The 23,755-nt window shown below is 34.3% G+C and overlaps 1 protein-coding gene across 8 annotated transcripts in view; it reads left to right on the plus strand.

Moving 5' to 3' along the window:
• Nucleotides 1-23,755, plus strand: part of ASXL3 (ASXL transcriptional regulator 3) — a 188,594-nt gene that overhangs the window by 46,040 nt on the left and 118,799 nt on the right. For 4 of the 8 annotated variants that reach the window (XM_072829175.1, XM_072829178.1, XM_072829176.1 and 1 more), the window contains 2 exons: nt 20,602-20,710; nt 21,956-22,064. In XM_072829175.1, the coding sequence (XP_072685276.1) occupies nt 20,602-20,710; nt 21,956-22,064 (218 nt within the window). Of the gene's footprint in view, nt 1-2,194; nt 2,249-2,456; nt 2,666-18,913; nt 19,035-20,601; nt 20,711-21,955; nt 22,065-23,755 lie in introns of those variants that run through there. The other 4 variants (XM_072829182.1, XM_072829183.1, XM_072829181.1 and 1 more) reach the window with 3 other exon arrangements.

Consider the following 23,755-nt stretch of genomic DNA (forward strand, 5'->3'; position numbering starts at 1 on the left):
GGTTCACTTTAGCCTTTTGAATGAATGATATCAATATGATATTTCCTGCTTTTGCACCCTCCAGACTTCTATGTGTTAACATGTAGTGCCCTAACAGTACCTCCTGCTAATTATATAATTAGTATTTTAGGGGGGGCGGGGAAATGTGTCTCAGAGTCCTGTGTATTTGTATTATCATCCAAATTCTGTTTGATACTTGATTATGAAGCTTCAAGGACAAAATGAAATTTTGAAGAATAGACTTTAATGAAAAAAACACTTTACTATTTCTGAGGAGGTCTTCATTTAGACATGTAGGAAATGATTAATTATTTGGAAAATCTATGTCATTATTTGTGTGCTTCTGTCATTAAGGTTCTCACAGTTTTGGCTTGTTTAATATGTATTAAATGTTCGTAGTATACTGAGAGTTTTCCATTATACTAAAATGGAAATGCTGTCTATTACACTAAATATAGGACAGAATGTATTTTACTTTTGAGTAGTGATCTGATTTCCAAGATTCTACTAAATTACATATATGCTAATGCTTAGCTTCTGTTGATTATTACCATTACTGCTATCCTGCTACCTGTTTATCATTTAAGATGCAAATTGTCATCTCCCCTGGGCAACTTTCCCTGTGATTCCCAGGCAGAAATATGGTTCCTTTTTTTGTATTTCAAGGGAGGTTTTAAATGAATCTTTATCACAGTTCTTTTTGTTTATATGTCTTTTTTCCATCTAAACTATGAATTGCAAGATAGCTAGCGGCCCATCTGACTCATGTTTGTATATCCTGTATAGTCCCTAGATCATAGTAGGTATCTCAGCAAATGTTTATTTCATTGAACATATATCACTTACAGACATCTTTAGCCGACATCTATATAAGGGATGGTTTGAGAAGACTCTTACACTTACTGTAATTGACCCTCAGGTTGTGCAACAGAGGGTCAATATGTCAAACAAGAGGACTTAACATTTTAGGAGAAAAAGCATTATATATTGCTAAGCACCAAATGGACAGTAAGTTTTAGCTATCAACCATGTGGTCTGTCTCTTTTGGTATAGTGTTTTTTAAGTCCTTTGCCTAGGTGACCCATTTAGTTTTTGCATTTTCCTTATGAGAGCAATGTCACTTTTTATGAGATGCAGTGAAGTTAGTGGAAAGTGTCCAGAAAAAAACCGTAATGAGTATTATGTTTGATACAAATCTCAGGTCCTAACCTGATAGATTTCTGCGTATTTAATATCAGAATAGTTGACTTGGGAACCAAAGTATATATTCAGTAGGTAGAGGAGGCAGTATACTGGATGGACATTGCTGAGATTTTTCATTTTAATACAGACTGTAGCTAACAAGGATGAGATGAATCTGGCCAGTAGAGCAACTGAAATGGAGATTAAAAGACAGAATTTTATTAATTTTAAATGGAAGTATATATGACAAGCAGTCAGACAGCCATTTGCTTAATGCAAATAATAATTTAGGGTAAGTACATAGAAAATAATGCTCCAATGCTTTAACCCATTTACTTTTATTTTAGGCATTCTGGAAATAGAGAAACAGTTAAATTTTGTGCGGGGATTGGAAGTTTTAGTTTTCAATATTAGTTTCCGAGAAGGGGCAGCAAAAAAGGAAATATGTAGTCTTTAACATTATAATAAAGGTTTCAAGAAGATAAAAATAGTACATTTGCTGGTTTAGCTTTGAAAACTACATAATGTCTGTCTCTTTGTTTCTTAAAAGCCTATCCATTAAGCAGTGAGAGGGAAAAATTAACATTTTAAATAAGTTGGTTTGTTCTTGTTCTTTAACATATAATAGCTCTTGGGGCTCCATTGATCTCCGCCCCCCCCCCCCCCATTTGAAGTTGATATCCATTCAAAGGTTTCTGGTCCTGTCTGTATGATGAGCAAGTAGAGGGTTCCTTGATCTGTAGAGATTCTGATAATGCAGTCAAGGCAATGGTAGCCAGGATTATCAAAGTGGCATCCACATAGTGGGATTCAGGAGGAAGAAGGCACATGTTTGGTAATATGAAACAGAGCTTCAAGAGTTAATCTGGCATTGCTTCCTCATCTCCTGAAAAAGCCAAGGTGTTGTGTTGTGTTTTGTTGTTTTTTAAACACCAGAATAGTTTGATCCTGTGTATCAAGTTTAGAAGATTAGCCTTGGAAACCAATATTGTGTTTTCTCTCTTCCCTTCAGGACAGAGTATATTCCATTTGGGACCACCTCAACTACCTTACCAGGCAGCACCAGGTCTTCATATGCTTTCAGTTTACCTTCTACTATGAAAAGCATCTTTCCTTGAATGTTCATATTTCACCTTGAGAAGGCAATATATCTATATCTATATCTATATATCTATATCTATAGGATGGATTAAGCAGCTGTAAATAAATATAACATAGTAGAAGAGTGGTTTGTGGGAGTTTTACTATATATACACATATATAATATTTTCCAGTCTGGTTTCAGACCCCGGCATGGCTTGGAGACAGCGTTGGTGTGTATGAAGGATCTTCCTCGAATGAAGGATTTGGGACAACTTTCCATGATGATTATATTAGAGCCTCAGCTGCTTTCGTGTTGGTCATGAGGTGATGCTGAACCGAATGCTTGAACTAGCAGGAGTGGCTGGGATTGCATTGGAGTGGTTCCGTTCATTCCTTCCGGGTAGGTACCAGCTAGGGACGGGTGAAAATGGACATTGAGGGTCTTCCTGTGTGGAACCGTGTAGTTGTCACTCATTCCCCTGTTCACGTTTGGTGGGTTTGAGAAGACAACTGGACACCTGGAGGCCAGGCAGTGTGATTTGAATGACTGTGTAGAAGGATATGAGGGTGATTCCCAGATGGATGTCGCTCACATACGTTATTTCTGTTTTGTCAGTGTGACAGTGCAGACTAGAATTGAAACTGAGAAGTGTGACTTGTTGGAAAGGGAAAATTCGGGAGGCCCTGGTGTGCTTTCTAATTCCTCTGAGTTACAGTTTGTGTAAACTGTGGCCATATTTTGACTACCAATTTATCTATACATGCAAATCCTACTGCAATGTTAGAAATGTTTTATTTTCCTTTTTGTTATATATCTGAGCCTTCTTCCCTGTGAACATTGACTGCATCTCAATGATCTTTCTTGTTAAAGCTGTAGTCTGCTTGTTCACCCTTTTGCTTGGGGCTCTTTTAAGTGAAGTACCCTGACCACGTTAATAAATATTCTTGAGGATGATGGCTGATTTTTCCCAGTAAATGTTTTGCTTTATCTTCACTGAGAGCACTTCATTTTTCTAACCCTGTTTTACTAAGAATCAAATTGGGTTGTACTTTGAAGGAGTTTTGCAGCATAAATACTGTCTCTCTCTCTCTCTCCTTAAACTCCTTAGGCATTTTAAGTTTTTACAGAGAATATGCTAGTTTCTTTAATTTTGAACATGTTCTTTAGAAAGTTGGTGCCTTTTCTTGCCTATTATTTATTTATGAAATGTTATTTCAGTTATTTTCCTTCAGAGTAATGAAAAGCTTGCTGAGTGTTGAACATGGAGGAAGTTTATTAGGCCTAATATTAGAATACAGGTAAAGAACTGCAAAGAAGAAACACAGATGTATGTATCTGTAAATATCATTAGAACTGTCTGTTGAATGTCATTTTGGCAAAAGGGCAGGAAACTAACATTTATGCAGTAACTGATCAGTGTCAGGCACTGAGCCAAGCAGTTTCTATTTTTTAGTTCATTTAATCCACACAGTAACATTGAGAAATAGGTGCTGTTTCTTCATTTTACAGATGAGGAATTGATTCTGAGAGAAGTTCGGTATTTTGCCTTACTTCAGTTATAGGTGGAAGATCTGGCATTTGAGTGTGAGTTTGCTGATTCCAAAGCTCAGTCTTTCCATCACAGTCAAATGTTAAGCCACAGGCAAATGTTAGACTTGAAGTGGGGGTCGCAAAGAGGAGAAAAAAAAAAAGAAGAAAAAGAATGCCTATCAGAAGGCATGAGCAAACCAAGGAGGAAATGAAAGACAGGAATGTACTAGCATAGTGATTGTTTTGAAAATTTCTAGAATTTTCTTAAAACTCAGTTTAATAAGCCAGGTGACAAGATGAGCAATATTATGATTATCAAATGTTTGTCACTTATGGGATAAATAGGTTTAGAGTTTTGCATTTTATCTTTTCAGACATTTGTCCAGAATTCTCTCTTGTGAAAATGAAGTAGCAATACCCACATTGGATCCTAGAAAACCATAAGAATCAAGTGCATGGAGGTCAATCAGATAGTGATTATCTGAGAAAAGACAGCATTTGAAGACCAATTCTAGGTGTTTTCTGTTTATAAATGCTTTTTGTTTGTTTTTTTTTAATGTATCTACAAAACTTTATACGAAACCTCAGCTTACCATTGCCTTTCATGTATAATATGGTGCTTATGACTGAAGATGTGAATTTTTGTTTCCTGCTTAAATAGTAATATATCTGGATTTCAGTAAATACTTGTTTTCATCTTTAAATGAAGTTTGAATCAATATTATCAGTGTTTCTTTTCATATTGATGGGCAGCTTACTCCTATCACACAATAGATTTATTTTAGGCATAGCCAGAGAGAACATTGTTTTTGTGTTTATAAACTGACATTTGGCAATAGAAAAATACAGTCATATATTAAAGTTGTTATTCTTACTCTAACATGATAAACTGTTATTAATTATGTTAATGGTACCTTATGAAACACCCCCCCCAAAGGAGGTAAAGCTCTTTAAATGTGATGATTTTCAATTTCAGTGATATGTTTTATCTACTAACAGCTCATGAAGTAACAGTCATAATTGAATTCACCACCTTAAGATTTCCTGACTTAGCTTAAGTGAAATATTGATTTCATGGAATTAGGTGGCAGGTGCATCGAGGAACTATTTCCTGAAAGCTTTACGTGGCTATATAAAACCTCAAGAATATTAATTCAGGTTAAATGAGTGGGTTGGAGTCGTGCTTACTTCATATGTTTGCCAAATGGCCAGAAGCCATATCTCGAGTTTTGTTTTTTGAAACATAGAAAAATGAAGGAAGGCACAAGGATATTTCCCTTATTGTTACATAAACATAGATAGTTCTCTATAATTCTAGCAATTGCTTAATCAGTTACCCTTTAGTTAGTTGATTAAGTAGAGGTCCAGGTTGAAAATAATTGTACTTGAATTATTATCGTGGCTCATCAATTCTCTTCCTTTCCACTCCGATTACATTTACATATTTTTCTCCCTTTTTGTTACTGGAGTTGTTGTCTGGAGGGTCTCTGTGTGCCTGGCTGGAACATTGATATAGCTGTAAAATAATGTACAGGAAATCTTTTGTCTAAAGATACATTTCTCCCCATGGGTCATCAAAATGCGCATTTTTTTCCTAAGGAAGATGTTTATTTCTATAAAACAGAAGTAACACATATATAACATATTAGTAACATTACTTTTGGAATTTATTAATATGTATGTGTGTATAATTTTGTAGTTTTCCAAAACCATTAGCCTAAAACAGTATTGTTTTTTCTCTTTTTACATTTGCATTGATCCTGGGCATTCTTATCTTTATCTTACTGGATTTTTTTCTGTATGGAAGAGTATTAATATGGCTTACTGTAGGAGACATAGCATTTCTGTAATCCCTTCTCCTAACTTATGCCTCTCATGAATTATATTTTCCTGAGGGTGAAATTAAAACAAGAACTAGATGTATTAAATTTCTTTTAGGCCTACTGCCAGATTCTTAGATGTATTTTTAAGTGTCAAATACTAAGTTTGGGGAAGAGAAGGATTCTTTAATTCACTAGTCTTTGTATTTACTCTTCCTTTCTCAAAGCATATTGTTTCCATAATAGATCTTGCTTAGAAGTTAGGCCCTTTGTAAAGTTTGTTTTTACTCTGTAATTCAATCTGAATTTTGTAGATGTATTTCATGCCGTCCCAAAAAACAATGACGTTTGTGTTTCATAAAACTTCTGATTTAAAGCAGAAAGCTATGTTTACTAAATATATTTCTACTGTAATACTTCTAATTAAGTAGATGACTACCACTGAACAAATTACCTTAAAAATATAAGTGGATAAAGAAAGAGGAAGAGGAGGAGGAAGGAGGAGAAAACACAACTAAGTTAAATTGACATTTGTTCTTTTTGTGTGAATGCCAATCTTAACAGGAGTGGTTGGTGCAGTTAAATTTAGACATTTCCTTTATCAAACATTTAAAGGTAAAAATTTCCCTGTCGCCAGCAAAACTCTGAATTCTTTTGACATTCTGCTGATCAAGGAATTTCTGATGAGCAGTACCAGATTCTTCTGCAGAGAAGTAGGGGCATGAATCAGAAATGGACAAGGAAACTATTCTTTCTGAACCATAGAAAACCATTGAAAAGGATAAATGTTTATTGAACATGTAATGTGTTAGTTGTGTTTTATATTGAGAAAGATATGTACATGATTGAAAATTTATATTTGAAAAGTCATACCATTGGGAAAAAATGAGAAAAATTCAAACCCAACATTTGAATCTACCCTTGATAGGGAAGTAACTTTTAACTGTTAAAAGCTATAAAACAAAGTTCAGAGGAAATAATTGACATAATTAACTACTGAAATTTTTATGTGTCTCCATATCAAAATATATTAAGTAAGTAAACATTTTTAGTTAATATGCTGGAGGTATTATATAAAAAGATTATAAAAACAAATAATAAGGGGATCCCTGGGTGGCGCAGCGGTTTGGCGCCTGCCTTTGGCCCAGGGCGCAATCCTGAAGACCCGGGATCGAATCCCACATCGGGCTCCCGGTGCATGGAGCCTGCTTCTCCCTCTGCCTGTATCTCTGCCTCTCTCTCTCTCTCTCTCTCTCTCTCTCTATCATAAATAAAATAAAATAAAATAAAAATAAAATAAAACAATTAATAAAATAAGTAATGACCTTAGAGCATCATGGTCAAAGGACATGAACAGAAGAGCTCCAATGTATAAAACTAAGGAATAAGTAAGTACGTGGGTAAGCATTTGATCTTATTAATAATCATAGAAATGCAAGGTAAAGTAACCATTGGAGATAGTTTCTTAGTTTTCCTAACAAATTAAATCAATCCATGCACTTCACTCTGACTCCAAATGACACTTCCTGCTATATAATTATCAGTGAGAATATAAACCAAAATAACTTATTTGAAAAGCCAATTGGCATTATTTGTGAAAAGTCATTACATAATTTATATATCCTGAGTTAATAATGCCACTTTTCAAGTTTATCTTAAAATATTCCTAAATATAAGAAAAATACTGTATGTGCTAAGGTATTCATATTAATGCTATTTCAATTATAAAGGACATAATTTAAATGCTTACCAGTGAGTGGTATGGTGCTTCTCAAAGTTGGCTGCAAATTAGAATTATTTGGAAAGATGCAAGAAAATGCATGCTCTTCAGGCCCCATCTGGAGATTTGGAGTTGCCTAAAGATTTACATTTTAAAAATTCTCCTGAAAATTCTAATATATAGACAGATTGAAAACCATGGACTTGAAATAAGTTGATAGAATATTTTTAACCATTTGATATCTTTCTCATGGCTTTATAATATGGAGAGGGTATAACATAAAATGAAATATTGTAATTCAACATTTAGGTAAATTATAACTTTAGAAACACACCAAAAAAATAGGCTAGAAGAAAATTTATAAAATACTTAGAGTTGTTTTAAGGGGTTCAGATTTTGAGTGATTTTTCTCATCTTTTCATCCATTGACAGATACTTAGTAATGGTTCTTATATTACTTCTTAAAAGAAAACTATATTTAAAAGAAAGATTCCTGCTGGCAAGATACTCTAGGTAATTTCCCATTTATAGGTTATTTCTTCCTATAAATACAGAGATTTATTCTGACTTCTAAAATAATCGTATCCTGAGGTTAGAGTTACACTTCATTATTGTAATGAAATCCTTTGCAGGATTCTTTTTTCCTTTTTTTGTGATCTCAGAAATATTTTCTAGTGTAGTTTTCTGACTATTGGAATATAATAAGCCCAAGTCAGTCATTTTTCTCTTCTTTTATTACTCTACATCTGTGCCTTATCAGTTTTCACCTTTCTAAATACCATCTATATGCCGATGGTTCCCCAGTGTTTTTCTCTAACTCCAGCATTAATTTTGTGATGCATGTATGCATCAGAATTCTGGATGTATACCTTTAAATTAGTAAGTCCAGAACTAAATTTATATTTTGTTTTTCCAGATTGACCTCTTCTCTATTAACTGTCTTACCTAATTATACCACCATTTACCCCCAGACCCTAAAGTAATCCTAAATTCTTTCTCCTCCCATCTGACACATCTAGTTGGTTTTTATGTCTTACTGATCCTCCCCCCACACTATTTCTTCTCATGCATTTCTTTTTAAGATTTTATTTATTTATTCATGAGGGACACGCAGAGGAGAGAGAGAGAGAAAGGCAGAGACACAGGCAGAGGGAGAAGCAGGCTCCACGCAGGGAGCCTGACGTGGGACTCGATCCCGGGTCTCCAGGATCATGCCCTGGGCTGATGAAGGCAGGCACTAAACCACTGAACCACCCAGGCGTCCCTTCACATGTGTTTTTTGACTCTTCCTCCATATCTCTGACCTACCATCATTGCTCTGTTGAGGTTCTTGTCATCTTCCCTACAGTCCAGTACTGCAGGCTCCTAATCTGTCTTCTAGGAATGTCTTGTTCTAGATCTATCCTCATGCTAACAGAGGGACAAGGGCATTTTCTTCTTTAAAATCCTCTGGTGCTCTTTATTATCTCTTTCATGAAGTCTAAGCTCCTGGCCATGGGATTTAGACATTTGCATGGCAGGGTACATATCTTCCCTCTGGAAACTGATCCCAACCACCCTTCCCTCCCCTGGAAATGCCAAATAAATAATCATGTTTCTGTCTACCACATTCAGTTTTGTCCATTTGTGCCTTGTTCTTTCTGTTCCCTCTACTTGTAATGACCTCTTTCCATTTTGGACAGATTAACAAAAATTTAAAGATTAATACTATGTTGACTAGGGTAGGGAAAATAGTTACTCTCAAGAAAGCGTAATTTGGAAGTAACTATCAAAATTTTAAAATAACCCTTTTATTTTTTATTTTTTTAAAGAATTTTATTTATTCATGAGGAACACAGAGAGGCAGAGATCTAGGCAAAGGGAGAAGTAGGATCTCTGAGAGAAGCTGGAAGTGGGACTCGATCCCAGGACCCCAGGATCATGACCTTAGCTGAAAGCAAATATTCAACCACTGAACCACCCAGGCATCCCTTAAAATAACTCTTTTACGCTAATAATTTCTTTCAGAAATCTATTCTCAAGAAGTAGCCATACATATTTTCCTAGTCTGTTTGAGCTGCTATAACAGAATACCACAGATTATGTGGTTTATAAACAAGAGAATTTGATTCTCACAGTTCAGGAGGCTGCAAAGTCTAAGATCATGGTGCCTGCAGGTTTAGAGTCAGGTGAGGGCCGACTTTCTGGGTTATAAATGTTCCACCTTGCATTGAGTCCTTATGTAGGAAGGGGACAAAGCTCTCCAGGGTCTCTTTTATAAGAATGCAAATCCCATTCATGAAGGCTCCATCCACGGGACCTAATCACCTCCAAGAGGCCCTCACCTCTATATACCATCACACTGAAGACTAGGTTTCAACATGAATTTGGGGATTAGGGACACAAGCATTAAATCTATAGCTCCTATATAGAGAGAAGTACATACCAGATTATTTATTACAGCACTATTTTAGTGGATAAAATTAGATACAAACTAAATGTTAAATAAGGAAATGCTTTAAAAATTATATTTCTACTCTATAGGATGTGGAAAATATTATGAATATTAATATCCAGTCTGTACAATATTAAGAACAAACACTAATTCTGTGGGAAAATCTGGTTGTGTAATTAAGCAAAGAAGCATGTACCTACCAGTGTGCGCTAACTGCTGTCTTCTATTTGAAAATAAATTTAAAATACCAAACTGTAGAGTTGAATACAGGCATCTATGCATACAAACAGAGGAAAAGCTCTGGAAAAAAACATGGTAGATCCTTAGTAGTCATTACTTCTAAAGTAATAGGTAGAGTTAGGGGAAATTGAGAAGGACTCATTACTTTTAATTTTGTGTAATGATATAACTTTATACTTTCCATATAAGTTCCATGTATTGATTTGCTTGCACAAGAATCTTTAAACAATGACACCATGGACACAAGGGAAGCATCTGATAGAATTGGAGAGAAGCCAAATTGTGGGTAAAAGAACAAAAATGAGTGATTTTCTGTTTTGAAAATTTTGGAAAATACAGTAAAATACCGTAGACCACAACCAGTGGCTGAAATTCACAGTTGTGGATATGTCATAGTTGCTATGGATTTTTTAAAAATTAAGTCTAGCAGGTAAAACGAACTTCTTTGATTTCCTCTTTTTCTCAGAGGCAATCTGGGTCATAAATTTGCTGTGTTTTATACAACAGAATTTATATATGCAGAATTTCAGTCTTGTTATGAATATATAGGTAAAAGTATGTTTTTGTCTATAGCTATCATCTACTGGTGAATATTTAGTTTATTGACAGTTCTTTTTTCTTAAAACAAATAATGTCTCTTTGTGAATGTGCATGAGGTTTTCTGGGGTCTATACCAAAAAGTGGAATGCTGATCTGCAGAGCATGCATACTTCTGTTTTGTTTTGTTTTGTTTTTCCCTAGATATTGCCAGATGTCTTTCCAAATTGGTTGTGTCAATTTATATTCTCACTAGAGTATTTCTTAGTTTCTATTTCTGGACATTCTCAGCCAGTACTTGGTATTGCCAACCTTCAAATTTCGTTCTACTCTGTAAATTGTAAAATGTTACTTTATCAACAGCCCTTGAATGTTTCATGAGTGTCCAAGTCTGTCAGGCCCCTGAGGGGACCACCAGGAACTCTAAGGAAGCTGCAGTCCTAATTTGCTAGATGCCATCAAGCAATGTGGTGTTAGATGCACAGAATTAAATGCTACACTTGTGGTAATGACTATAAAGCTTCTGGAATTTCAGAGATGATCATGGACTGGAGAGGTCATTGGAAGTTTTTAGGAAGTGAAGGTAAGGGGATCTTGACACATGAATAGGAAGAGAGGAAAACAGAAGACATTGAAGGTGAAGGGAGTAGGAAGACAGGTAGCATGGCTGGAGTGAAGAGTAAGCCAATAGTCAAACCATTATTAATTGTATTTAAAATCTTAGCCAGAAAGGGATTAGCAGAGCTTTAAAGCACACCTATTTTAAACTCATCATTTTACAGATGAGAAGAATGAGGCCTGGAAAAAGGAGGCCAGCCTTTATAAATCATTTAGCCTATTTGATAAGTGTCAAAAAAAAAAAAGTGCAGAGGATTTATTGGCTTATTTAATTGGGACATCCGATGGATTGACCTTCAACATGACTAGATAATGCAGGAGTTCAAGTGATATCATCTTCCCCACACCCCCTCTTTTCTTTCCATGTTGTGCTCTCCTTTACTCTGGTTAACTTTATTCTTGGCAGGCTCTCTTTGTGGAGGCAGCGGTAGGCACCAGCTAATTGTTTTTGTACCTTTACAGCTTATGTTTCCACTGAAAATAATGTGTGCTCTTTCTCTTTATTTTTATATCAGTTCCCCAAACTCCCACCATTTGACCATTTTGTTTAATCTAGCTAGCCTTCCTGGTGGGGAAATAGGGACCATTTCACTGGTAACTAACCTGGAATCACATTACTGAGGACGGAAAAGTCTATAAGAGACAGGAATGCACAGCATGCATATATAAGATGGCCAGTGTGGCCTGAGTGGTATGTATGGTGTTTGACACACAGGATTATAATCATAAATTGCAACAGAATATAGATAGTAGTCATTGCAGGTGCTTTATGTATAGAAATGCATGATTGTAACAGCTTTCATGGCAGTGATCAAGTTCATCTCAACAGACATGTTTTGAGTGGATTGAGATTGCTTGTCAGATAATACAAAAATGAATATGTGACAATCCTCTATGGAGTCCCCAAACTTGTACTTGGTAGGGACAGGAAAGTTAGAAGTATAAAAATTTTGATGAAACCATGAGGGATGTGCAAAGTGTCAAGATTGTAATCCAGGAATGCCCTGCGATCACAAAAGGTGTCACCATACAGGCCGTAGTTAAAAGTTTTATTTTTAGTGGTAAATGGAGCAAGGAGTGGGATGCATTTTCAGGCAGAGGGTTTAATATGAACCAAAACAGAGAGATTGGAAACCATGGAAGCATATGATTTACTGAGTTGGATCAGATTATAGGAGAGTAGTCTGAGGGTGAAGAGTAATCTGAGCATTGGAGATGAGGTAGGCGCCAACTATCCTGTAGGAGACTGTCATTTCCACTTAAAAATTTGTGCTTCTGAAACCACTGATTTTAATAAATGAATGAATGAATGAAATCAAGTGTATGGCATGGCCTGAGGAGTCTAAGCAGTGTTTTTGTTAGTTTTTTTTAAATAGGAACATTGCTTTGGCACCAGTGGGTAGGCTGCATTGGAGCAGGGAGATACTGAAGGTAGGGTTGGGGGCTATCGAACTATCCTCCTGTGATGCAAATACTGTTTGAATTAGGAAGTGAAGAAGCCAAAAGGCAAACCGAAAAATGAACTTTGTTGAGGTACAATGGCTTGAAGAGTGTGAGAAATGCTTCAGTCGTGGGTGATGAGGAGGAGGATAGTACCCAACACTGAGAGAGATTTAGAGGAACTAGAGGGAGGTCTCCATTGGGAGGATGAGTAAGATGACTTTTATGTTGGGTAATATTGCAAATATGTAGTGTTTTCAACTACATGTGAATGTTACATATACATTTGTCAATGCTATTCAGAGTTCCTGGATCTATTTTTCAGTTTTACAGATTTGCACAGAGAAAAATACTCATCACAGTGCATTATTTTTTTCCACAGAGGAACAGATGTTTTGTATACCTTTAAAATAATATTTTAAGCATTTGGCTAATAAAATTAAATATTCCTGGAAGTATAACTGCTAGGTACTTTTTCCTAATGTTCTGAGTCATAAATATAGTACAGCATTTTCTCAAGTATATTTCTTGGCATACTATAATAGGGGATGTTGCTAAATATTGCAGGGGGGAGGATTTGGGTTTTTTTGTTTGCTGTTTTTTGTTTGTTTTTGCTTATTCTTAGGAAATAGTGAGTTAAAGAGGTTTCTTCAGTTAAGCAGGATTTTTTTTTCAGAGACTTTAGTATATATCCTTAATGTGTTTAGTGAGTTTGCAAAGAATGCAGCATGCTCTTTTCTAACTCATTTGATAGTTCTTTTGGAGTATCACTTGGGACTAATATTTCATAGAACACATTCAGAAATGCTATAGTATTAGCCATTGGTAACACATTGGGATAGGAGGAGTACAAGTAGAATATAGAAATTCACATTTTTATATGAAACTAATTTATCATACCAAATATAATTAGTCTTTTTCTTAATATATGAAATTCACTATTTTATTTTGGAAGATACATTTTTTTTGGCCTAATTGAAAATATTCTCTTTGTGATTGCAGTAACAGGGAAATAGTATAAAGTCCTGAAGTGCCATCAGTGGCCATGGGTTGGTTGCCTTTGCATTAGAGTTGGTGACATAAGAAATTGGCACTTGATTCCATGTCAGTCATCTCCTTGGAATAAACTAAGGATAACATTTAAATTTGAAATGATTTTACTCCTGTTGTGCCACATGCCTCAAGGCTCCCTTCTCCTAGATCCCTTGTCATTTTGTATATATTCAGATAATTCACTTGAGTTCAGCCTGCATTTCTATTATGTGCAAAGCACTGTCAGAGTGTAAATTTATTTCAAGATTAACTTGACATATATAATGTGCTCAATAAATGTTTATTCAGTTAATGGATTATGTTATTCTTTAATGATCCACTTCTACAAAGAGGCATCTTGATTGTGGACCTGGATTCTCTACCACATTCTCTCAAAGTTCTTTCTTCTCTAGTTTTAATAGGTAGCATCACTTGAAGAAGATGAACAATGTCATCTTCTGCAGCCTAGTTCTTAGAATAATGAAATCTACCTAGAGGGCATCATTGCTATAGGTGGCATTGAGTGAAGACGGAGCCAAACACATTTACTGTTTGCCAGCATCTGGCTTTTCCTTGTGTGTTTCCTTCAAGTGCTAAATATTCTTTTTTAGTATCCAAGGTTAATTAAGTGGAGGAGGCAATTGGGGGGAGAAGAATGTGGGAGATTGGAAAAAGCATAGGCTTTGGAATCAGAATAGAATTTGGATTTCAGCTCCATCGCTTAGTTGTTATTTGACTGCAGTAAGATTCTTAATCTCTCAGCCTCAGTTGCATCTGCTAAACTGGACAGCATGCTTACATTTCATGGTCGCTACGAGGAGTATAGATAATAGGCGTGAAAACGCAATCACGTTAGAAATGCTCAGTAAATGTAACCATAATAATAGATCTTATTATCATTCTTTTCCTTCTACCTTTACTGAATAAGTTATTTTCAATGTTATTCACATGTTGAAGGCTATGGGGTTGGAATATAAGCTCACTCATGTCTTCTCTTATTTTTGCTCATGAAGTGAAAGTGAAATTAGAAAAAAAAAACCTGAGCCATTTTTTAGACAAGTTATGAAATATTTAAATTCTTTCCATTTGCCATCCTTTGTACCTCTTCGAGGAGGAGTAGTATTCATAATAATGAGAGTTTACAATATTTGAACACTTCAGGTATGCCAGATGTATTTCTAAATGTTTTACATGTTTGAACTCATTAATTCTTCAGAATAATCCTTTAAGAAATAGTGACTTTTATTATCCACATTCTGTAGTCAAGGAACCTGAGACCTAGAGAGGTTAAGTCTCAAGTAACACAGCTAGTAAATGGTCTAGCCACTATTGAACCAAGCTGACGGGCTCCAGAAGCCACAGCCTTATTCGTTGTGCTCTATTGCCTTTCCTGGTATAGCAGTGATCACATGACATGTAGAGAAACAGTTGCCAATATCCAGCTAAACCTGTGGTGTGTTGTTCATGTGATGTCTATAAACCAAGGATTTTTAGACATCTCACTTCAGACTTTAGATGGGGTCTTTAAAAACTATAATTTGGATTATAGGCTTTAGTTTATACTTTTATAGGCTCACTTCTTAGTTTCCTTATAGATATTATTTAGAAATAATACTGATCAACTCTTGTCCCTATTTTAATGTTTTGAGAATCTTGTCTCCTAAAACAAAAAGTCAATTTAATGAATATGATTGTATGAACCACTGTCTGGTGGCAGCTTGGTAATGTCTCCAAAGTGAATAAAAGGTCTAAGTTCAAATCTCTGTTTATATTCTAAGAAGAATATCTTTTTATATTTTTCAAGCCAATCAGAGACAAATGTTTAGGTTTGGAGTCTGAAACTGTTTCTCTACATTTAAGAATTAACTTGCATAGCATATGTCACTTGGTAATTATTTCATGCCTCATATATCCACTTCATAAGTGTACTGGGGCTACATTTCTATATTACCTGAGAGATGTGTTGAAAATTGAAAATCATGTGGATTTTCTTCACATGGAAATATGCAGAATATCTTTCTGTCATGACCCATCTCTTGAGCTAATTGGTTCTCCCTATTTATTCTTACATTTTTAAAACTCTAATATTAGTTATTTCTCATATGTCTGTGCTCACTAAAAATGTTAATTAGTGATCTTCTTTGAGGCACTACAAAGTTTGGGACACCATTTGTGTCTTCAAAAATCAAAATTCAGGGCTGCTATAGATAATTTTTTGGTTAACATTGTATGTGCTGGGATTAGGTAGGTAACATGTATAGTTTTAGATTGTTATTTTCTATCATTTTCAAAAATTCCAGACTAGTGGTAATTTTTCTCAAAGAGTAAGAAGTTAATTTGGCCTTGCCTTTCTATAATATTTTTTAAGCATCTAAGTTACAGATTTTCAGCGAATGTACACTGTGCCTATGTATGCTAAGGAGTCATCCACACACACTGATAGAAATAGTTTATTCTTTTCCACTAGTAATGACCTACCCATTAAAGATGTAAATAAATAGACAAATCCAAGAATGCATTGTTCATTTTTTAACATTTTAAAAACATTTTGGTGAAGTGTAACATATACAAGACTTAGATGCGCAAGTCCTAAGTAATCAATTTAATTTTCACATAGTGAACACAAAGATCTTCCATCAAGAACTAAAATATTACCTGTCACACCAGAGGCCCACGTAATTTCCTCTTAAAAATATAGTCTTTATAGTTAAGATATTTTCTTAGGCCATCAACACTGGAGATACTTGAAAGGAGCTATTATGAATTGTTTTGAAAGACAGTGAACATGTAATTGTTTCTATTAATTTATATTAATAATAGCACAATAACATTAATAACAAATATTGCTTAACAATTGCTTCTTGAATTTATTGAGTTTTTTGACTGACATTGTTTGGGATTAATTTTTTGATATTCCCAGATTTGAAAAATGAGATTAAAAATATTTTTAGGAAACGGCTTTCATCTGACAATTTTAAGAGATGCTTAGTGAAATAATGTGGTTTAAAATTTGGGTTACTTAAATATTGAACAGCCTTGCTATTTTATACATAAGGGAATGGAGGACCACAATTATGATATTTTCTTTGTCATGTCTATAAATATTCTTCCATTTGCATTCCCTGGGTACTTTTTGTGGTTTTTAAAATTATTAAAATAGATAAGCCATCCAGCTCATTCACTAAGTGTGCACTATTAGTAAAATTTTATGTGTTCTGTCAGCAATTTGATGTGATAAAGCAATGGTTTTTCTGTAGTTCGCACAGCACCAGGGCTCTGCAAAGCATCTCTGGGGGTTCTTTGATGTCTAGACAGTTTAAATTATGCCTGCTCCCCTGCCTCCAAATTCCACCCCTGTTCTGCTTCAGGGGTTGTGGGAAATGAAAACAAACCAGAAGGGTTCCACAACCCTACAGTCTAGGGAGAAAAACAAACAAGTAGAATAAGCTGTATATCTACCCTGGCAGGTGTATAGGAAGGCCCAATTACAGGGAATAGAAAGAAAAGAATTAGGAACAAATATTGTCCTTTGTATTTATTTCTAATTATATTCCTGATGTAGAAATACATGTGCATTACGGATAAAATGTTGTAGAGGCATTAAGGGAAGAAAGTACGAGGTACCTATTACCTCAGCTCCCCACTTTTTCCTCCCCATTGGCAGCCAAATCTACAAGTTTGGTGTGTTTTTTTTTTGTATATTGTCCTGTTTATTGAAATGGTAAGATGCAGAATTGCATTTTAAGTTGGAAAGCTAACTTTATTTTCTTTCTTTTTTCTTCGTTTTCCTTTTATAATTTGGGACATCATGATTCTTCCAATTCGTCTTTTTAGAAAGTAAGTAACTTTTGAAAGTTCAGAGGTTTTTTTTTGTTCTTGTTAAAATGTTAACACTTTATTATTTCATACATACATATACACATATACATATTTTTATTACAGAATTTTTAACTTTTAAATGCCAACTGAAGTAATTAACCCTTGCCTTAACTGTGAATGAAGTGTGTTTAATTCATTAAAAATATGAATTGCCTTATAGAAGGTGTTTATGCTAAGAATACACTTTTAACATTTATTTGCCTCATCTTTTATACACACAGTAAATCATTATACTATATATTCATACATAAATGTATTTAAATATGTATGCATATAAATATATTTTCCTTAATTTAAATATGTATGCATATATTTTCCTTAATATTTTCCATACTTTCTAGGTTTTTTGAATATGAAAATAATAAAAATAAATAAGACTTTTATTACTGTTCAATAGAAGTACATTAAGACATTCATTTCTTCAGGAAAAGCAATCCAAATTTTCTAGACTGTATGAGGCTGTTAAGAATAATAGCAATAAGTAAATGGTATGAAAGATTAAAAAAAATAATTTTCCTATGTGTATTCTGCATTGATGAAACAGTTACCTTTTATTAAGCATTTACTTCTTTTGATTCTAATGTTTTATTGTTTTTAGATAAAATGGGCCATATAATTAGTTTTTTTTCTGTAAAGAAATGCAGGTGATATGCTTACAACTAAGTAATCAGCCAATGATTTGAATTGTAGAATTTGCATTTCATTGCAAAATATTTTCCAATTCTTCTAAAATGCAAATGTTGTTTAGTTTTGAAATAAAACAAATTTCATATGTTTGTTTTGGGAAAGATTTTGGAGAATTATAGTGATCATTGAGACTTGGAGATACACTGTCATGTGATTCTGAAGTACATATTTTTAAATATTTCCATAGTAAGTCTTGAGTTTATGGAATTAATAAACAGTATAATTTAATAATATATTCATGCTCAACAGAGCTTATTATTTATATGAAACTGGGTGCTTATCACTTATACTTGCAGCATGCATAGCATTAAACTGCTACTTAATAGGCAATTTATCTTCTACAATTATCTTTCACTTACTGTACCTTAGAAAGAAAATGTAAATTATAGCAATGTTAAATTATATTTGTTCAACATTTTTTAGTGGCCTTTAAATCTGTATTATTCTTTCATATTCTAAATCTGTGTCAGGACTTCAGGAAAGAAGCAGGAAGTATGTGAGGTTCGATGTTAGGTGGACAATTGTTATATTTTTAAAAGTCTACATTCTTTCATTTTTATGTATTGGATTCTATTTTACTTGTAGTGTTCACATTTTCTTGCCAAGTCTCTACAGAAAGTCTGTGTTTCTGACAGTTTCACTAAATTAAAACTCCACAAATCTGGCATAATAATTTCCTAGCTTCAAATTGTCTGTGCTTTTATCTAGAGAGAAAATGACAAAAATAGGTATTTTGGAGTGCTCAGCATAACATGTACAGCATGATTTATCTGGAATTTGTTCATGGACAGAGATATTTCTAGGAGAGATGAATATATTTTACAGTATCAGGTATGCCTGGCCCACTTGAAATATGAGCAAAAAATCTTTTGTGAGGAAAAATAATGAAATGAGGTCTGTAAACTTGGAAAAGCTTCATGAGGAAAGATATTAAAGTAAACGCACACAATGCAATTAACATGTATACGTTAGTGTCATTACTACATTGTTTATATTAGGGCTCTTACTTCCTGTCAGATCCACTGGGATCATACTGACATGTTGGCACAGAGGAGCTGCTTCCTAAAATAACAGTGTTATTATTATAATACTCATAAACCTTTATGACCATAATGGGTATATATGCTATGTATATATACACACACATACACACATATGTGTGTATGTCTGTGTAAGTATATGCTGTGGCAACTCAGCAAATTTGGCTTTTTCATTTTATTGGTGAGTTTTCATAGTAGGTAAGAAATTTCCTAATTTTTGTTTTTAGAAACTTCTAATTAAATAACATGAAATTATGTTTCTATCATAGAAATTCAAAGCTTAATATCCTAGAGGTACTCTTATCTGAGAATATTTTGGATTAAATACCTAGAACCCCTAAGGCACAATGTGGTGGAGTAAAGCCTCTAATCCATATTGGTTCAACCAAATACTGATGTTTTAGCATATTAGGAAGTAAAATATACATGGAAACATAAGTAATGAAAGTAATAATTATAGCTCCAAATTCCAGCTTGCAAAAATATTAGTTTGCAAACAAAACCCAAAAAAGGTTCTAAAGTCTACCCCAGAAAATACATACATATACATTTCAAAAACATCTTTCTAGGTATAATGAATACATTTCAATACTATTTGTTCATATGTGCTTTGATATTCTTAATCGTTAGTTTAATGCTGTTTGATTCCTTTTAAAAATCTATTTTCATAATTCAATCACTTGCATCTTTATTATAGAACATAAAGCTGGGAAGAATTCCCAAACACTTATTTTTTTATTGACAAATCTGAGAAAAGGATGTCATTGTAGAAGCTGTATCAGGTATAAACACAGATATAGATTTTTATTTGGCTGTGTGAGAAATGCAGTCCTGTGAGTAACTTAAACACTTGTAATTTCAAATCAGTTCTTCCCTGGTTTCTTATTATTCTTTTGTTGCTTTTCAACCTATAGGATGGAGCTGTCCTTGAACTTGGTTTATTTGATCATTCAAGTGCAACCATCAAGTTGTCTGTAATATTTAAAAACTGAGGCTTCATGGTATTATTTGTAAAGTAACAGCACATAAACATTTGGGCTTTGGTTTCTTTGAAATAGAGTGTTGGTTGCTTTATGAATAAAAGCATAATTTCAATTCAGGAGACTTTTTGCCTGGAGCCTATAAGACAGATGCATCTGATTAACTTTGGCAAAACTGGACTGGCCTGTTATTGTAATGTAGATGTTTTCGGGGTTGGGAGGATATTTTAAAAAGGCATGTGAGAAGGTCCTTTTTTTTTTTTTTTTCTTTTTTCTTTTCTTTTTTTTTTTTTTGAGAGAGAGAGAGACTGAGGGAACAGTTTTGCCACAGAAACTACATCTCAGATTGCTTCATTTTTGTACACTTTTATTTTCTAGTGGAACTTCTCCATTAGCCTGTCTGAATGCAATGCTTCACACTAACACTCGAATAGGGGATGGAACATTCTTCAAAATCCCTGGAAAGTCAGGCCTCTATGCTCTCAAAGTAAGTTGGATTGTTCTGCATATTATGTCTGTTATTACTGTGTATCATGCATTTTTTCAGACATTTGAAGGTAAACAAAATTAGATTTGGGTGAAGGGTAGAAAAATGACCCCTATGCCTTTTAAATGTTTTCAGATGTCTTAAAAATGATTTCATATTAAGAATAAACAATGACATTTTTCTTCAAGGAAAGCATATCTGTGGTTTCACTCTAACATATGGTAATGGAAAATAGTTGTGGCTTCCTTAAAATTCTTGATTCTTAAAAATTTACATGGAGGAGTGCCATGAATCATCAGCCAAGAGCTTTAGATGATCATGGTTGCAGTAAACTATTTGGCCTCAACTTTATGGCCTCAGTTGATATACAGGCTTCACACCTGTACACATTGTTGTCTTTTATAAAATAAATTTATCCAGTATTCCTGAAAAGTTGCTGATTTAAATTATTCAATTTTGAAACAGCAGTGTATCAAGGGAATTTTAAATAATGCATAATTGTTGTGTGAGAAGAATAGAGAAATGAAATAAAAAGCTTCAGATAATGGAGTCTTAATTATTTTAGTGTAATCCCGTTCCCTACTAGAATGGGAAATGCTATCTAAGATGCAAAATTCCAGAAGACAAAAGCTGATGATCTACAAATGGTTGCGTAACTTGGAACAAATAAATCAATGTATTATTTCTTATAAAGTTAAAAATAAGTCACTGCTCTAATAAATGATGGATTACATTTAAAGTTCATTCATTTCTTTTGAGAAGATGGTTTTTAATGTTAAAAGTTATACCTGGCGAAGAACCAGGGGTTCCTTCTCTGCTACTAAAAGTATGGGACCCTTCTTACTGTGTGTTTCAGAAAATAACAGGTTAATCAAAAAGACTTGTACTATTTCAGTTGCTTTTTGTAGCTACTTGGGTATTTAATTTACTGGTAAAATTCTGAGTTGTGAAGCCATTTTCTAATATAAAAGTGTAGAATTGGGGAAAAAAAGGAAACAATGAATATCAAAAGGAAACTTTGTTTTGTACAGATTTTAAGAGGTTTAAGAAAGTCATCTGTGGCAATGTGCTTTTCCCAGTTTTTTTTTTAATTCATATTTTTTAGAGATTTTACATTAAGAAAAAAATCTGTTGAAATTCCAAATCACAAGTAACAGTGGTAATACTTTAGGACTCTGAAAGTATTTTAAATATTTTCAGTTGTCAGTATATCTCCATAAATATCATTTTTTAAAAATAATACAGAAAGAGGAGTCATCATGCCCAGCTGACGGAACATTGGATTTAGGCTGTGAATCTGAACTGGATGGCGCAGAAATGGCAGAGGCCAATGCTAGTGGAGAAGGAGATGGAGGTACGTATGACAAAGGTCAAGATATAAACATTATTCTCTTCGAGTTATATAGAATTCCAGTAATTCCACTAATTGATCCCAACCATTAGAGATACAATTCCTTCTCTAAGTTTTTACCATCTGCATTGATTCATCATCAAATATTTGGATTCAAAAGGTTGGCAACAAAGAAAAGTATGCATTTCTTTGCTTTTTGTTTTATTTTATTTTAATTTTTGACACTGTGGACTTTTCTGGATAATATTCTCAAATGTTATCAGTATATTTTTCCTGTAAGGTGACAGTGTTACTGGAGGTATCTGGTGGTTGTATTCTATTGTGAGGCATTTTCTGCATTGTGTTTCTTTTTCCTGTGATCACAAGTAGTTTTATGTTTAGCTTTGTTCCTGGGTTTGTCCTTAGTAAATTAAACCTAGGACTAATATTCCTCACAATTGAACAAGAGCCAAATAAGTTATATTCTTGTGATACACATTTGAAAAGTGACTGACTCTTCCAGAATTCTAAGGGGGTGTTTTCTGCCTCTGAATTCTGTCCATGTTAATTCATTTTTTATCTTTGTCAAGACATTTGCATTATGATCCCATTGGTGTATGTAATTTCCATACAGCAGTTTTAACAAATTTTCAGTCCACAGACACTGTTGTACTTTTTCCTACCCTACCCACTGGTCCCACAAAGTGGACCCAGATCATGATTTGGGAGGAAGACTGTGTCATTAAAGCCTCTGTTGGTGGACTCATAGAAATCAGTAAATTATCTTTAAACAAACAAACTTTAAAGGATCCTTGAGAAATATCATATTTCAGTAATAGCCCAAAGCCATTCGTTTTATTAACAGCTACAGGAGTCTCTTTGTATTCAGACTGGACACTCCTGCCCTTTAAGCTGGTATGCTCTCTGATAGCCCCCATGAGACTGATTTTACTTCGGTGCCTATCTAATCTGCAATAGACATTGTGAATTAAGGTAAGAAACACAGATTCTTTGTAAAAGGGCTGAAGTTGGCTCTGTAGGCTTTTTTTTTTTTTTTTAGACCAATTTTCACTGTATTTGATGTTCCTATTCTTTTTTTTAATAATAAATTTATTTTTTATTGGCGTTCAATTTACCAACATACAGAATAACACCCAGTGCTCATCCCGTCAAGTGCCTCCCTCAGTGCCCGTCACCCAGTCACCCCCACCCCCTGCCCTCCTCCCCTTCCACCACCCCTAGTTCGTTTCCCAGAGTTAGGAGTCTTTATGTTCTGTCTCCCTTTCTGATATTTCTTACCCATTTATATTCCTACCCATATATATTTCCTCCCTTTCCTTCTATTCCCTTTCACTATTATTTATATTCCCCAAATGAATGAGAACATTTAATGATGTCCCTATTCTTATACCTTTTAAAAACTCAGCTCAACCCCACACTTGTGGTAGTACTGTGAACTTCGACAGGTCCTTGCGGTTACAGAGGGAACAAGGCAGAGGTGCATAGCAATTTCTGCCTTTCTGGAAGTGCTGGTAAAATGGGGGCAAACTATTCCTCTTCAGGAGGATGAAGGGGAATCGCATTGGGTCATTCTCCTTGTTGTACTGCCTGCTTTAGCATACAAATATGCTCTCTCTCAACCTATATATTGAGTTTCTACAATGTGCTATGTACCATTTTCAACACTGCAGTTACAGCAGTAAAAAATAAGACCA

This window comes from Canis lupus, chromosome 6 (genome assembly GCF_048164855.1).
Source record: "Canis lupus baileyi chromosome 6, mCanLup2.hap1, whole genome shotgun sequence".
NCBI lineage: Eukaryota > Metazoa > Chordata > Mammalia > Carnivora > Canidae > Canis > Canis lupus.